Source organism: Diadema antillarum, unplaced genomic scaffold (assembly GCF_040938485.1).
Source record: "Diadema antillarum isolate AM-2024a unplaced genomic scaffold, OU_Dant_1.0 seq00000835_RagTag, whole genome shotgun sequence".
Taxonomy (NCBI): Eukaryota; Metazoa; Echinodermata; class Echinoidea; order Diadematoida; family Diadematidae; genus Diadema; species Diadema antillarum.
Window position 1 is genome coordinate 77,501 of NW_027271711.1, and position 18,329 is coordinate 95,829.

An 18,329-nucleotide genomic window follows, 5' to 3' on the forward strand; every position below is an offset into this window, starting at 1 on the left:
CATGAGGAGACAATAAATAGATGGTGTTTGTGTAATATCTTGATTTTGATTCCTATTTCCAGAACAATCCTTAACAGAACAGGAGAAAAAGACTCTTGTACTATGGGAAGGTATCAACTCTGATAACTACACAGCCAAAGAGAAGTACAGGGCACAGCAGGACCTTAATGAAAGAGTTAAGCTGGCAGGAGACAGGCAAGTCACAAAATACGCTTCTTTAATTAACTTATACCTGGTACTCACGCATGGCCTTGGAGAGGATTTGTACCTCAAAGGATCAACACTATCTGATTGCATCTAGTCCAATAGATATTGCCAAAAGCATTTGGAAAGTTTTAATCTTCACTTTCCATAGTTTTTCTCCCCCCCCCACTTGGCAGAAGCGAGACATAGGCGTCACTTTACCATCGTTGGCAGCAGCAGGGTCATCGTCAACAATTTGTTGTACTCTTAACTTTCGACAGCTATGAGCTATGACCACCTAACTCACGCCATACGTACATGACCAAAAAATGCCAGTCAAGTTTGAATGTGGGTGCAGTCTGACCAGTTCTAAGGCCAAATGGTCAATAAACTTTGGCTGATGAGCAAATTCATACTACAGGTACATCACCTAAAGATGCTAGTCAAGTTTGTATTTATGCATTCTTACAAGGTCAAAGATCAAAATGTCAATGAACTTTGCCTGTCAAGCGCCATATTCAATAACCTTCAAAGCTTTGAGCTATGACCACAAAACTCAAACCACAGGTACATCGCCTAAAGATGCCAGTCAAGTTTGAATATTGGTGAAGTTGGACTAGGTCAAAAGGTCAATGAACTTGCATTGAAAAAAACACCAGTCACAAACTGTGATAAGTGAGGTGGGCAAGACATCGCTTGGCATATGACTTGCTATACCCCCACCCACACATAGTGTGTATGGGGGTATATAGGAATCACTCTGAGGGTGGGTGGCCAGTGGGGCGGGCGGTCGGGTGGTCGGTCCGTTGCAAAATCTTGAGGATCGAACTACTCGCTCATTTTTTGAGCAATTGACCCCAAATTTGGCATGTGTAACAGCTATCAAAGGTAGATGTGCACGACACCTTTTTCGACAGTATGACATAATGCGTTGCCGTGGCAATGACATTTTCGTAAAAGATTGTGGATCGAACTACTCTCATTTTTTGAGCAATTAACCCCAAATTTGGCATGTGTAACCTCTATCAAATGAAGATGTGCAAGACACCTTTTTTGTTAGTGTTGCATAATGCATTGCCATGGCAACGGCAAATTTTTAAACAATTTTACAAAATGTTGTGGATCGAACTACTCATTATTTGAGCAATTGACCCCAAATTTGGCATGTGTGACCACTATCAAAGGTAGATGTGCAAGACACCTTTTTTGTTAGTATTGCATAATGCATTGTCATGGCAATGGCAAATTTTAAAAAAATCTTACAAAATGGTGTGGATCAAACTACTCTCTTATTTTGAGCAATTAACCCCAAATTTGGCATGTGTGACCACTATCAAAGGTAGATGTGCAAGACACCTTTTTCATCAGTATTAAATAACGGGTTGCCATGGCACTGGCAAATTTTCATAAAAACTTGTTGGTCAAACTACTCTCTCGTTTTTTGAGCAATCGACCCTAAATTTGGCATGTGTGACCACTATCAAAGGAAGATGTGCAAGACACCTTTTTCATTGGTATTGCGTAATGCATTGCCATGGCAACGGCAAATTAAAAAAAAATCTTACAAAATGTTGTGGATCAAACTTCTTTCTCAGTTTTATAGCTATTCAGTTGAAATTTGGGATATGTGATCAATGTAATTTCAAGCCATATGCTCAAAGACTGAGGGAATTAGCTGAACCCACAATATTTTTGTATTCTTTTAAGTACAAAAAATGCTGTTGCCTTGGCAACAGCAGTTTTTTATACCAATCATACAGTAATATGCGGATTGACCTAACTCCCTGAGTTTTTGAGTATTTGGCTTGAATTTTGGCACATGTGATCATTACAGTATGTAGATGTGCAGAACTCATCTTCTGTTGATGTTGAACAATGCATTGCCATGGTAACAGCATTGTTTCACTAAAAAATAATAAAAAAATATTGTGGATCGAACTTCTTTCTCAGTTTTATAGCAATTCAGTTGAAATTTGGGATATACGATCAATGTAATGTAATTTCAAGCCATATGCTCAAAGACTGAGGGAATTAGCTGAACCCACAATATTTTTGTATTCTTTTTAGTAAAAAAAAATGCTGTTGCCTTGGCAACAGCAGTTTTTTATACCGATCATACAGTGATATGCGGATTGACCTAACTCCCTGTGTTTTTGAGTATTTGGCTTGAATTTTGGCACATGTGATCATTACAGTATGTAGATGTGCAGAACTCATCTTCTGTTGATGTTGAACAATACATTGCCATGGTAACAGCATTTTTTCACTAAAAAAGAATAAAAAAATATTGTGGATTCAGCTAACCCTCTCAGTCTTTGAGTATATGGCTTGAAATTTGGCACATGTGACTGCTATGGTACGTAGATGTGCAAACGTAATCTTTTGTCCTTGTTGAACAATGCATTGCCATGGTAACAGCATGTTCTGAATGAAAATCATATAAAAATACTGTGGATTCAGTTGTCTCCATCAGTCTTCGAGCATTTGGCTTCAAATTTAGCACATGTGACTGCTATACCCACGTAGATGTGCAAACTTAATCTTTTGTCATTGTTAAACAATGTGTTGCCATGATACCAGCATTTTTTTCACTAAAAAGCATTCGGAAATATTGTGGACTCGGCTTACTCCCTCAGTCTGTTAGCATTTAGCTTGAACTTTGGCACATGTGACCACTGTGGAACATAGATGTTCAAACTTATTCTTTTGTCATTGTTGAACAATGCGTTGCCATGGTAACAGTATATTTTGAACGAAAATCACAAACAAAATACTGTGGATTCAGTTGACTTCCTCAGTCTTTGAGCATTTAGCTTTGAATTTGGCACATGTGACCGCTATAGTACAAAGATGTACAAACCTAATCTTTCGTCACTGTTGAACAATACATTGCCATGGTAACAGCATATTTTGAATGAAAACTCATACAAAAATACTGTGGATTTAGCTAACTCCCTGAGTTTTTGAGCATTTAGCTTGAAATTTGGTACATGTGACTGCTATAGTACATACATATGCAGATTTATTCTGTCATTGTTAAACAATGTGTTGCCATGGTAACAGCATATTTTGATTTGTGTAAGCAAGCAATGAAGCACTGCAGAAAGAGAGACAACAGTTTCATCAGCTTCTTTTAATTTCCTAGAATTGCATGCAAGTTAGTCAATCATATATTTGTGTAAGCAAGCAATGAAGCCGTGCAGAAAGAGAGACTACAGTTGCATCAACTTCAAATGATTACTCTCTTCACTCTCACTGCAGAGTTGAAGATATGACCAACAAGCTGGACCGTGTGTTTGAGGACTCTGATGGTGGACTTGGTACTTCAAGCACAGTTGGCTTGCTAGGGAGCAAGGGACTAGAGGAGAGACTCAGTCGACTGGAGGACAGGGTGAGACAAAAATTATGATAGAATTGTCTTCTACCTTAACTTGATATGTTTCTCATGCTGTTGCTATTTCAGCCTTTCCTGTCCTTTACTTTTGTGTTGTTCTTGATCTTGTTTGATGTCACATCCCTGTTCATCTTTATCCTCTGCAGGTTGCCCTCAATAGGCCCATTCACACAGCCACCAATAGTCTCTATTATTTTGGTCACCATGTGAATTGCAATGCAAAAACAATTTTTTTTTTTTTTAATATGTGGGTGGACACAATAATTGCAGCTACCATATTAATTGAGATTCAAATCACAATCCATCCACCACTAAAACTGTGACATTTTTGAAAGTCTCACTTTTATTCTGAATAGTCGCAATTATTTTGAGGTGAGAAGTGAGTGTGAATGCTGTGTGAAATCGTACCTGTTTTTTATATCCCACAATGCAAAGCATATGTTGGATGCTTCCTGTTTATTGTTATGTGCATGTATTATGTGACTTGAATACATGTAGAGTCAAGTACTGGTACATTGTACAGGTATTACAATGTGTGATATTTGTTAACAAACAGGCCATTACTGTCCTTGGCATTCATTGCCCGAGGTGAGGTTTTGCTTTTCATTTTTAATTACTTTTTAATCATTCTATGTTTGAACCTTGTTCGCAACTTGAAATGGAGGCATCTGGTGCCCACTGGAGAAGGGACAAGGTGTTGGCTTTGATTAATGTGTACGTGTGACAGAATGAGAAACATCATCTTGATGATCTCATGATGTTTCCAGCAAAAATTCTCCAAAAAACCTTCTCCATGATCCTTTTCTAGTCCACACATCTATGCCTAATGCACTCAAGAACTGATGGTACCGGTAGGTTGTCTCATCCCTTTCTAGTCCACACATCTAGTCCTAATGCACTCAAGCACTGACAGTCGGTTGTCTCCTGTACTTGTACCACCATAGAATAGTACAGTAAACATACCCACGTACAAAGGCTCACATCTTGCATGCAGCATATTCATACTGTCGATCAAGAATAATTAGCTGTAGTACAAGGTAAAATAGTATGCGCAATATGGTGAGGAGTACTACAGTAGTTATGTCTACTGAATTATGATTGATTATTGCAATAAGCTTTGAAAACAAGGAAGATTAATGGTTTGGTTAGATTATTGTGTAGTTATCATCTTTAACATGTTAAATTCCAGTAGATCTGTTGTGTAAATGGACATGCACCATTTCAAAAACATGTTGCTACGAAACCAAACAAACTGCCGCAGTCTGATGAGATGATTCAAAGAAGCTACTCTTGACAATGGCTGCTACATTTAACAGAAGAAGAGTGGTATTTTTTTAGTTACATGTACATAAATGTCAAAAGCCAGGGTGGTAGAATGCATTTGTTCCAAGGCATCATAGTTTATACAGTGATCAAGTCCATTTTCACTGTTGCCTTCTTACTGAGGAGGGGAACCGAATTTTCGTCAACCCCAACATAGTCTATGAAGTACTTCTTGCTTGTGACTAAATTCTGGTCTTGATCTTGCATGTTCCAGCAGCAGTGAGAATGGATTTGTTCCACATTTAAAGCTTCACTGGTTCATCCCACAATTTGTTCTGTGATGTGCGATACTTTCTGGGAAGGAGATTGACTGTTGCACTACAGTCAACTCGATATTTGATGTCAGTGTCATTGAGTAGTAATTGTTATGGCTTTAATCATACACACTCATATTTACATTATCATTTGTTAAATGATAATGAACAAACCCAGATCCATTCTAACTGTTAAATAAGTTTGTTTCTTTTTCAGAACACTGACTCAATTAAGTAGATTAACATGCATTATTCAACTATTTTTATGCTACTGTCATCCGGCGGGATCGCGATGATTTCATTAATTGTATCCCCCGAACAGAGTTCGGAGGATACTATGGATTTGGCCTCGTCGTGTGGCGTCCGCCGCCACCGCAGAGATTTCCTTGTGAGCGCTCTACCAGCTGTGTTTCTTTTCCGATCATCTTCAAATTTGGCATGAAGGTGTATTATGGTTAGACGAAGAGGCTTATTTTTTTTGGTGATGGCGCCCTCGCTTGTTCCGTCTTTATACATGAAAAGGTAAATTCAATAGGGTCTGTTTGTGAGCGCTCTACTGGCTGCAGTTCTTCGATAATCTTCAAATTTGGCATGAAGGTGTATTATGGTAAGATGAAGAGGCCTTTTGTTTTTGGTGATGGCGCCCTCGCTTGTTCCGTCTTTATACATGAAAAGGTAAATTCAATAGGGTCTGCTTGTGAGCGCTCTATTGGCTTCAGTTCTTCGATCATCTTCAAATTGGGCATGAAGGTGTATTATGATAAGACAAAGATGCCTATGGTTTTTGGTGATGGCGCCCTCGCTTGTTCCGTCTTTATACATGAAAAGGTAAATCCAATAGGGTCTGCTTGTGAGAGCTCTACTGGCTGCAGTTCTTCTTCGATAATCTTCAAATTTGGCATGAAGGTGTATTATGGTAAGACGAAGACGCCTTTTGTGTTTGGTGATGGCGCCCTTGCTTGTTCCGTCTTTAAACATGAAAAGGTAAATTCAATAGGGTCTGCTTGTGAGCGCTCTACTGGCTTCATTTCTTCTTCGATCATCTTCAAATTTGGTATGAAGGTGTAATATGGTAAGACGAAAATGCCTTTTGCTTGTTCCGTCTTTATACATGAAAAGGTAACTTTTAACCCTATAAAGCCCAAGCTATTTTGACCCCTTCCAGGCCCAAGGGGGGGGGGGCACATTGTGCCCCCCCTATATAACTTCTTTATTATATGATGTATGACCGTCATATTTGGCACATGGGTAGAGCAACTCATACTCTACATGACCCAACTTTTGAAATTTCTCAAGGTCATCCACTGAGGGCGCTATTTACCAAAATATAAAGAATTACATAGGAAATGCGCTAAAATCATGTTTTTTCTCTTCATTTCTTTATCCCCAGTATATATGTTTTTATTTTATATCAATCACTTTCATATTCACCACAAAGAAAAAGCAAGTCAACCTTGACTATTAGTTATGGTTGACATTTCTCAAGGTCAACATGTGGGGGCACCATTCATTACAATATAAAGAAATACAATGAAACCCATGACATATTGCTTGGAATGGGTATATATATTGGTATCACATTTCATATTTCCAAAATATTGAATTTTGAGTTTGCAGATTGATAATATGATAAACAAATGATATTACAGGCGAAGCTTGTGTGAAGATAACTCAAAATAAAAGGGTAATCTTTGAAAAATGCTGTATTTTCCATTATTTCTATTATATCTACTGTGTGATGCCTATGTCATATAAAAATAAGGTAAATAATAAGAAGACCATTTTCAGGTAATTCACAACCATGATTACTTCACATTTTGGTCCTTCAGCAAATTAGAGCCAAGAAAACCCCCATTTCATTCATTATTATATTGTTAACTGAAATTGGAACAGAAAATCATGCAAAATCTGACAAACATAGTTGTCAGTTTATGGTTGCCATGGCAACCAGCAATATTGGACGTAGCTAAATTATATATCAAAATGTTCGCAATAAGATTTTAGGAAAAGTCACCAAATTCGGTTGAAATCGGGTAAAGAGTGTAGGCGTGGCAAACGAAAATATGGTGGGGGGCACAATGTGCCCCCCTTGGGCTTTATAGGGTTAAAGGGTCTGCTTGTGTGTGTGACGCTGGCCTTGTTTCTTGACCAATTTTTTTCAAATATGACATGTAAATGTATCATAGTCAAATCTATACATCTATACCTACTGATAATGCTGCCCTCACTGTTCTACTTTTTACAGGGTCAAAGGTCATCTTGATCATGTCAAAATTTGCAAAAGTGCTTATTTATGCAATAACTTGATTGTTACGAAACAGATTTTATTCAGACTTGCTAGGGAGGAGTATGGGTGATCATTCTACATGAAGGACACAACAGTTTGTGGTGACGGCGCCCTCAGTGTTCCGACTTTGGATGCCAATGCTCATTTCTTGTGTGGGCTCTATCAGCCACATTTCTTATCAGATTTTCTTCAAATTTGGCAAAAAGGTGCATTATAGTGAAATGAAGATGCCCATATTGTTTTTAGTGGTGGCGCCCTTGCTTGTTCCGTCTTTATACATGAAAAGGTAAATTTTACAGGGTCTGCTTGTGTGTGCAACCCTGCCTTGTTTCTTGACTGATTTTTTTCAAATTTGGTATGTAAATGAATCATAGTCAAATCTACACACGTACACCTGTTTGGATTTTATTGTATCCTGCAACAGTTGCCATATCATACAAAATTCTGGCCTATAAAGTAATCCAGATGGAGTATGGGAGACGGGTTCGGGGGATACATGTGCTCGATTGCGAGTGCTTCTAGTTATTTCAGCTTTAATCATACACACTCAATTTTACTTAGCAGCAAAATAAGTGCAAGTTGGAACTAAAAATGGAAAGGATATAATGATGAGTTACACACACATTCCAAATGTCCGTTTTTGGCCACGAGTGTCGCTACATGATAAGTTTTTGAATGCGTTATTTTTTTTTTCTCGTTGTGGTGTGTTCAAGGAGGAATCGTACACTGGACTAGAATCGTATTATGTGCTTCAGAAAGCTGCCAGAATGAGCAAACCTGTACTCCAAAAGCATCATGCAGAATACTCGCAAATGTTTCATGCATTGACAAGCTCTAAATTGAGAAATCACCATACCTTTTGCAAGTGCTGTGCCAGCGATTTCAGCATTAGTCACAGTGGACTCAATGACATAGAGAAGCACATGAAAACCAAGAAAAATCAGGCGAACAGTGAGGCAACCTGTGGGAGGTCTCTAAAGGACTACTTCACAACTGATTCTGATGTGAGTGTGATAAATGCTGAAGTGCTTATGACCGAGTTTATCGTGGAACACGGACTAAGACCACTGTGATAGGCTTTTCCGGAGAATGCTCCCAGATTCATCAATCGCAAACAAGTATGCATGTGGACTTACAAAATCCTCTTACATCACTGGTATTCTTGGGAAGGATTCGATGAGAAAAATTGTGGACGTCATCGAGGTTTCACCATTCAGTATGGCAACTGATGGGAGTACGGATTACAATGACATAATACTGTACCCGATTTGTGTGAGGTATTTTGATTCAGATGAAGGGTGTGTCTTGTCGGTTCTTCTTTCCCTCAAAGAGTGCAATAAACCATCCACCGGGGAAAATATCTCCAATCTTCTCAAAGCTGAACTTAAAGAACATGATATTTCTTGGGAGAACTTGGTGTCGTTCTCTGCAGATAATGCATCTGTCATGCTGGGGAAGATCAAGGGAGTAGCTGCATTCCTTCTCAAATGTGCTCCTATGTACATTTGTGGTGAGTCTTTTAGTTGTACAGATACACATATTGTATTCAGAAAAGAACTATGTGTGTGGCACACAAACACACTGCTATAGCTTCTGACCATTCGAGCATTGAGAATTTAGGGTTCCTGGGACGAACACTGAACTAGGGCTTTCTATAGCTCAGTTGGTAGAGCAACGGGCTAGCATCTGGAGGTCTCGGGTTCGAATCCCGATGGAATCCCATTTTCTTTGCTCAATTTTCCACTAATAAATAATATTCATTTCTGGTCAGTTTTTCTGTTCACGTTTGTTATAGAAAAGAACTAGGCAGAATTGCAGCCAAACAAACTAGACCTAGACTGTAGAGTAGATGCTGATGCAGAATAGTACTGATCACTGATGGTGAGTTTCTGGCGAGAGTTCCCAATATACCCCCACTAATTTTGTCAACCACTCTACTTACACTATTCTACTAAATACCCAAGTTTTTATTGTGAAAGCTCACACAAAGCTGCTCACTGTCCCATGCACCACCACTTGCCAAATGTGTGTGTGTGTGTGTGTGTGTGTGTGTGTGTGTGTGTGTGTGCATGCACGCGCTGTAGACTATCAAGGGTTGGGGGATTGGTGGTTAGGTTGGATTTATGGACCTTATGGATTAGAGTCTATGATTTTGATGTAAAAAAAAAGAAAGGATTTTGTTTGATCAATTCTAGTATGTTTTATGATATTTTAGTTTACTGCTGGCTTTCATGTGAAGCTGTCCTTTCATTTGTCTATTTTGTAATGATTAAGCAGGTTTTCATGTCATGATATTATTGTCTTTTCATTTGTTTATCTTGTATGATTAAGCAAAAGTTTTCAGCTTGATGACGTGATCTTGGTGAATGTTGTATTTGTTTCATTATGAAAATGGTGATGACATCAAACGCAATTCCAATAAAAAGTGTCATTTTTTTTTAAAGTGGTATGGCATAATTAGTGGAGGTTATGTAAGGAAGTCTTTCCTCTTTTTTTTTTTCCGCTTGATGTGTTATTTTGCCTGAAAGATATGATTGAAGCTACAGTCCATGATGACAAGAAAGAACTTGAGTGTTTGTTTCAAACAATATACAGCCTGCCTGAGTAGAGTTTCATTTAGTGGTGGCAGGAACTTCAATATTTATGACTTGTTACACATATGTTGGGATTACTGTAACAAGTAGATTAGAAATTATAGATTTAAAATTACCATGTCTTTGCTTGATTCTTTAAACTTCCTTCAAAGCCAAATAAATGAACTGACACTCAGAATGGCTTCCTTGGACAACTTTGAGGGGAACATATTTAAGTTTTTCAACTGGTATGTCCAAAATTTGGTTCAGTAAACTCCACAGTTAGAACACATTTTTTAATAAGGACAATGTAGCATGGGGAGAAGATGGGATTGATTTATAGTCACTGGGGATACACAATTAGGGCAGGCCTGCTTGAATAGAATTGTCTGTTGGCAAAGATAATGTGCATTGAAGTGTATTCGTGCACACTCATGAGTAACATGCAACTCTTAAGTTGAGAATCTTTTTTTGCATCAAGACGAACACAGTTGGTTATGGAATTTCCAATTGCCAGCCTTCCCATAGCATGGTCCCCCCCCCCCCCCCATGCTGTGCAGATGTTCAATTTCTAGTTTGGAAAATATCATTTTAATGTTTCACACTTTTATCATTCACCAAAACTCTCTTTTACTTTGCTTTTATTTTTTTTTACATTTTAGGTTGTCCATGCCATCTATGCACGTAAATTTTACTTCGTAGCAGCAGAAAAAGCAGCAAAAGAGCTATACCCATCAAAGTAGAGGACTTGCTGATAGACATCTATTGCTACCTAGAAAAGCGCAGCAAGAGGAAACAAGAGTTCAGATCCTACCAGGTAGATGCAAATCTTCCTCACCACAAGATTATCAAGCATGTGAGCACACGATGGTTGTTGCTTGGACAGTGTATCCCTCGACTCCTTGAGCAGTAGGATTCATTCCTCCCTTTCTTTGAAGGAGAGAGACAAAAGGCCAATGGGAAAGAAAACAACAGAAAGACACACAAGACAGCAAAATAAAAAGAAACCAAAAATGATCACAGGGGCATCTGCAAGTTCAGCCACAGTTGCCAAGAAAAGAACGCCAGTTCCTCCAACAATTGTTCTAAAGTCTGGTACTTCCAGTGGTCCACCAGTTATCAGCATCAAGTTCTGGTGCCTCTATTGCCAAGAAGAGACCTGCTGCTCCTTCGATTTTAGCAAGCATCAAATGCATTCCAAAGACTGGAACTTTTTGTGTGCATGCTCAACCAAAAACATCAAGTTCTGCTAGAACTACAATCACCAGTAAGGGAACTTCAGATTCTTCTACAAACCCTTTTTTTCACAAAGTCATCTGCAAAATCAGCTGCAAAGAAGACAAAACCTCAAGATGGAGGCACAAGGTCTGAAGTTCGCTGTCATGTGGTCTTGTAAAGTCATCTTTAAAATCAACCGCAAAATCAGCTGCAAAGAAGACAAAACCTGAAGTTGCAGGAGCAACTGCAGGTCTACCATTGGAGTCCAAACCCAAGCATGTTGTAAAGATGATGACAGACCCCAATGTGAAACTCTATTGTCTCTTCCTGAACAACACTGTTCCCTTGTTCGATGAAGCCAACCTGCTCTTGCAGAAAGATGAACAGTGCATACATAGATTGCACAAGGTTATGTGCCAGCAGATGAAGTCACTGCTCATCAAATTTGTGAAACCAGAAGTTGTTGCAAGTCATCCAAAAGTGTATGAGGTGGATCTCACAATTGACAGCAATCAAAAAAGAGATCAAGAGTTGTTTGTTGGCCAAGCAGTACACAAGTATATTAGTGAGTATGGAAAGCAGTGTAACTTGAAGCAGTTCTACCACAGTGTGTGCCGTTACTACTCTTCGGCATGCAGCTATATGAGAAAATCCTATCCATTTGAAGAACAACTTCTTCATAATGCTGGTGTACTGGATGTCTCCAAGGGCACCCAAATGAGAATGACCCAATGGCTGTTCTTTGCAAACAGGTGCCCCCCCCCCCCCCCCAGTTTGTATCAGAGGATGATAAGGACCTGTTGGAGGATGAGCTTTGTCGGTTCCAGGTGGATGATCTCTCTGATGAAATTTTGAAACCAGACTTGAGAATTGACTCTGTATGGCATGAAATTTCAAGACTAAGGTCTCCTGCCACTTGAAATGCTTCATACCCAACACTGGTGAAAATATCAAAGCTCCTTCTTGCCATGTATCATAGCAATGCTGATTGCGAACAAATCTTCAGCATTGTTAACAAAAAAACAAGACAGAATTCAGATCAAGTTAGTCCACTAGAACACTAGGAAGCCTCTTGAGAAGAAGAATGGACATGCTCTCAAGAGACACATCATGCCATTCTACCGTGCACTCAAAGAAGCTGCTCTGAAAAGCCAAACAAGCAGCATCATCAGGCCTCAGGGCTTGATATTTGTTGGAGCCTGCTGATTTATGTACAGCCTTGTACATTGTAGGTAAATATTGCACATGAGATGGTGCTCAGGCTTTTGCCACATAAAAATTGCTCAAATGTGAATCATTTGGCCTCTGTTTTGGATCAAATAAGTGTGGAAAATTGCATTTTACGTAAAGGAAAAGAGGGGTTCCTACACCTAAAAAATACAAAAAGTTCCTACCAAGGGAGAGGGGACACCCCCTTAGTAGGAACTTTTTGTATTTTTGATACGCTGAGGGTCATGAGATATCAGTCACCCGTGATTGACAACAAAAAGAATGTGATATAGCGACTTGAAGTTATATTGAGATACATTCATGAAGTCGAGTTCTTTGTACCTACATAATTCAGATCAAATTACTTTTGTCATGCAACCAAGTGGAAATTCCATGTGTGTGTCTACGTGTGCAAGTAAGTCGATTTTACAGGCTATCTAACTGAATATTTTCCAAGAGGTCTTTGAAAGCAAAAAATTGAAAGATGGGGATAAAGTCTTTTAAGGATCACCTTGACTTTAGCATTGACATTTTCAAATATGAACTTTGACCCTCATTTGCATAACCAAGATGGCTATGTTTCATCTTATCGTCATTATATGACAATAAGATATAAGATATACGGTCTTTCAAAGATGCAAATGATTGTCTCATTAATTCAAAAGCAATGATACCTTTACATAGGCACACTACAATGTCGTCTTTGAAATCAATGGTAGCACTCATGCACAAGTAATTGCATTATGCATTCACTTCTTTTTATTTTAAGCTACCAGTGAAATGTTTCATGCTTACCACATTACTCAGGGTGGTTACAGCATGACACTGATCTGTTCTTTACTGCCCCAGATGCCAACAATACATATCACCTACTGCTACTAGTGAAACAGCCATGACGAAAATATAAGCTTTGAATTTTCCAAGGCAAAACGACACAGATCCCCTTCATACACGCTACACTTGGAAGGGTGTGACACAAAATACCTCATATGATGTAAAGCAATATAAAGCCCATTCCTTTCCTGCCTGTCTACAACTCCGTTATTGAGTCGAACAATAACAACCTGAAATTTCAAAGAGATGAGCGAGACGCTATACACCTGGCCTGAGTTGATTAATTCAGTTCCCATTCAGTTCCCATTCCTGCTCAAGTTGACTTATGTTAATGCAGGAGCGGATCTAGCTTTTTTCCAAGGAGGGGGTTTCAGGGGCTGAGCTACATAGTGCGAGGGAGCGAGGGGTGGGGAGGAGGGGGTATCCCCCCTCCCACAGTAGGTAGATTTTTCATTTGTAGGGTTGCCAGCTTGCGATTTTAAGCATACTTGCATGCTCTATTGTTTTTCTTTTTTGCCCAAATAATTTTTTTGGGGGAGCTGCACACCGGAACACTTCGGTTTTTTTTGGGGGGGGGCACATTCATGTAACGGTGTGAGATCCTCGGCGAGGGGAGGGTGTGGGAGGGGACTTTTGTAAAAACAGAGTACAAAAGTCGCATTTATAGAGCATTCAAATTAAAGCAAATTTCTAGGGAATTAAACGGTGGAAAGAATCATTGCGAAGGACTATGATTATAACATACTGGGGTACATTATTTTATGTGACAGTGTGAGATCCTGATGGAGGGAGCAAAGCGACCGAGCGGGGAGGGTGTGGGAGGGGAATACCCCTGTCCCACGGTAGGGACTTTTTGTAAAAACAGAGTATAAAAGTCGTGTTTATAGAGCATTTAAATCAAATTTCTAAGGAATTGAATATAGTAAAAAAAAAAAAAATCACTGCGAAGGACTATGATCATAACTTATGCAAACTATTCATTTTAAGTACGGACAGAGCGAACGAGCCACTCTCACTTTGCCATTCGTCTGAAATGTATTCATTAAAAGCTAAAACGTAATTGCATTGTTCAAGCAATAAAAAATTATTCTTATATTACTAGAAAGCATAGAAGAAAAGGAAAAATATACTGTAGGGTTTACTAAAGTTATGTCCTACAGGGCACACTCGAGGAAGCGAGGCTACGATCTTGACATAAGATATGTCAAAAAAAAAAATTACAATCAGATTTTCGCATTGATGATACCCAATATGATTAAACTGTCTAAATGCTACTTCAGGGTCTTAAAATATAACATCTTAGCTCTATTTTGCAGAAAACCCCATTCAATTTGGTTAAGCCGTCACAGAGAAATGCGGATTGTTGTAAAGCATGTCATGAGTCTGATTCTTCCAAGTTTAGCACTTTGATGCTCTTGTGTGTGAATACAATAGACAGAACTTGGAGGGAAGAGATTCCTGACATCCTCTACAAAATTCCTCATTTCTCTTTGACCACTGAAGCAAATCGAATGGGGTTTTCTGTAAGATGTGGGGAATAAGTTATAGTTTCATACCCTGAATTTGTAAATAGATTGATTCACTATTTTTAAAGATATCATTACGGAGGGTCCCGTTGTGATTTTTTGGGGGACATAATGTACACTAAATTTACTCATGAGTAAATATTAGTGTATAGATACAATAATGTATATTGTTAGTGTATCCTAACGGGGCGAAAATCTTGCATTTTAAGTTATAGAATTGACAACTTCTAGACAAGAAAAGTGCCTTTATGTTCTTTTTGGTCTTCAAATAATTGATAAATTATTTGTTGTTTGTTTGTGTGTGTGCTCTTTCTTCTTCTTTTTTATACCCCCGCCAAACGAAGTTTGAAGGGGGTATGTAGGAATCAGCGGGCGGTCGGGCGGTCGGTCGGGCGGGCGGTCGGGCGGTCGGTCCGTTGCAAATCTTGCGTCGCGAACTACTTCCTCAGTTTCAACCGATTCCCATGAAACTTGGCACAGATGTGTGCCTTGGGTTGTAGATGTGCAAGACGTATTTTTTGACAGTACCCAAAAGTACGTTGCCATGGTAACGGCATATTATGGGCAAAAATGGGTACAAATCTTGCGTCGCGAACTCCTCCCACAGTTTTTGATCAATTTTTATGAAATTAGGTACAGATGTTCATCTGAATATGTTAATGTGCAAGACTCATATCTCCGCAGTGGCAAAAAGTGTGTTGCCATGGTAACGGCATGTTATTGGTAAAATATAGGGCAAAATGCTTCATGGCAAAACTGCTTCATCAGTGTTCTTCCAATTCTCATGGAATTCATATTGAATGTTTGTCTTAGGATATAGGTCAGCATGACACATTTCTTGACAGTGACAAAAAGTATGTTGCCATGGTAACAGCTCACATATTATGAGCCAAAATGATGGAAAATTTTGTGTTGCAAACTACTTCCTCAGTTTTTGCCCAATTTCCATGAAACTTGGTACAGATGTGTACCTTTGGTTGTAGATGTGCAAGACGCATTTTTTGACAGTACCCGAAAGTACGTTGCCATGGTAACGGCATATTAATGGCAGAAGATCAAGGAAAGATCTTGCGGATTTAACTACTTCCTCAGTTTTTTGACCAAAGCTTATGAAATGTATCACACACCTTGATCTTGGTGGGAAGATGTGGAAGACATATTTTTCGGACGTGTCGGAAGCTGCGTTGCCATGGTAACGGCATATAAATGGCAGAAGATCAAGGAAAGATCTTGCGGATTGAACTACTTCCTCTGTATTCGACTGAAGCTCATGAAATGTGGCACACACATTGGTCTTGGTGGGAAGATGTGCAAGACATATTTTTTGGACGTGTCGGAAGCTGCGTTGCCATGGTAACGGCATACTAATGGCGGAAGATCAAGGAAAGATCTTGTGGATTGAACTACTTCCTCAGTTTTTGACAAAAGCTTATGAAATGTGGCACACACAATAGTCTTGGTGGGAAGATGTGCAAGACATATTTTTCGGACGTGTCGGAAGCTGCGTTGCCATGGTAACGGCATTTAAATGGCAGAAGATCAAGGAAAGATCATTCCTTGGGTAAGACTGTCGTCACGGGGCGGGGGTATTAATCACCTTCAGTGATATTTCTAGTTTTCATTAGGTCATTGTGGAAAGGCCCTCAGAAAAAAAAAAGATTGTATTTTGCAAAAATGTGGACCTTCTAAATTTTTTTTTTTTTTTGGGGGGGGGGTCGTAAAGGACCCTCACGACCCCCCCCCCCTTGCATACACCCATGCTAATTAAAAGCCATTTTGATCATGGAAAACAAGAATCTGCAGGTACTGTATCTTGTACAATGTGTATTTATGGCTGGCTGGGCTGTTGCAGCACAAATCACACAGTGCCACAAAAAATTACACTCTCCATAAATCCATTGTGTTCATTTTCACTCCATCGAGTGACCCTGCGCTCTCAGGGTCACAGTAGCACCCAGATGTCCATATCTCATTTGCATGCAATTTGCTCATAGTTCACCCTCGTTTATGAAGGTTAGATATGTTTACACTAAATAAAGTCGCACCTACGAACGACTTTATGAAACTCAACTGACAAGTTGCACGTAAAGCCAAATGCGACTTTTGGCAAGTTACGCATGACCGCCTGCAGTTATGCAACATCTTCATAAAGGGTGAACAGGATACACTAAGAACTCATTTTTTGTTAAGTGCAGTAATTGTGATATTGTGTTTGAAAGTTTGTATTGTTTGTTTGCAATATGTTTGATTGATGGATGATGACGATGACAGTAATGATAATGATGATTATGACATGAATTTGCTATGCTTTAAAATCCCTGGTCAGATGGAAAGGACAAACGAGGCTCTTGACTGGATAATTGCTGCCTTGCTGGACAGCAGCTCAAAAGGGGTGAAGGCCACACCACCTAAGCTGAAAGAGATCAGAGCTAAACCAGGTGAGGAGATGACTCTTAACCCTAACTAGGCCGGGCTATTTAGGTAGTTGATAGAGCCAGGGAGGGGCCTCCGTCAACCGCGCGATCGCGACGAAAATTGGCACACACATTGCCTATGATGTAATCTAAAATACCATGAAGTTAATTTTTCAAAAAATTATCATTTATGCTAAATTATGCTAATTTATGCATAATGATGCATGAAATCAGACTATTTGGTATAAATCACAAAATAAAGCTCAAAACAGGCACATTTTTTCTGTAAATATTCTTGTTAATGTCCTTAGCAAATGTAATTAAAAAAATTGTGATATCAGAAAAAATTCTTAAGTATTTTATTGTTTTTTTGAATTTCTTATGTATTTCTCTGTTTTTTCGACTTTATGTTTTTCATTGTTTTTTCGATGAAATTTGTCTGTGACATCGCTCCGAACAAGAAAATATGTTATTCATTGATTTTAATCAATAAAACACCAAAATAATCATGCTTTTATGAAATTTGCCTGTAAGCACAGTTTGCATTGAAATTGTACACGAATTGACGTTTCTGAGCAATTTTTGGTCCTGACAAGCATGTACATATTTATGCGAAACTTTGAAACCGCGTGCCCGGGCCATCGCAAATTTGGTGTCAATAGATGCGGGAGACTCGAAAGAAAAAAGTCATGAAACGTTGCGGCGATAGCTTTTTGCGATTGCAATACATCGCACAGAACGTTGAAGGGGGCCTCGGAGGCCCCCCCCCCCCGGCCTAGTTAGGGTTAAACTCTATGACGCCTTTGTACATACGCAGAACAGAATTGCCTTAAAGGCTATCTTTTGGTGGCCCAATTGAGCATGTTAAGTTCATTATGAATTATGTTTCTTATTAATTTGGGCCACCAAAATTTCAGTTTTAAAGATTTTAGTGGCCCATATGGGCCACCAGAGAAAAGAATTATGTACAGCCCTGACATATGCAGATATATTGTATACTGTAAAAGTGGAAATTGTTGCTCAACCAGAAACTAGTGCAAAAATAAAAGCACTTAGATATTTTTGCTTACTACATGTAGGCCTACCACAGATTAATGTCTGGATTCTGCAGAAC

At 39.0% G+C, this 18,329-nt stretch overlaps 1 protein-coding gene and 2 pseudogenes across 1 annotated transcript in view; all 3 read left to right on the plus strand.

The window, feature by feature from the left end:
• The window catches only part of LOC139740097 (transient receptor potential cation channel subfamily M member-like 2), a 191,763-nt gene that overhangs the window by 69,358 nt on the left and 104,076 nt on the right, over positions 1-18,329 (plus strand). The window contains exons 9-11 of the mRNA XM_071650683.1: positions 63-195; positions 3,445-3,574; positions 17,128-17,239. Of these exons, the coding sequence (XP_071506784.1) occupies positions 63-195; positions 3,445-3,574; positions 17,128-17,239 (375 nt within the window). The remainder of the gene's footprint in view (positions 1-62; positions 196-3,444; positions 3,575-17,127; positions 17,240-18,329) is intronic.
• On the plus strand, positions 8,050-11,405 carry LOC139740110 (uncharacterized; annotated as a pseudogene).
• Positions 11,398-12,418, plus strand: LOC139740103 (uncharacterized; annotated as a pseudogene).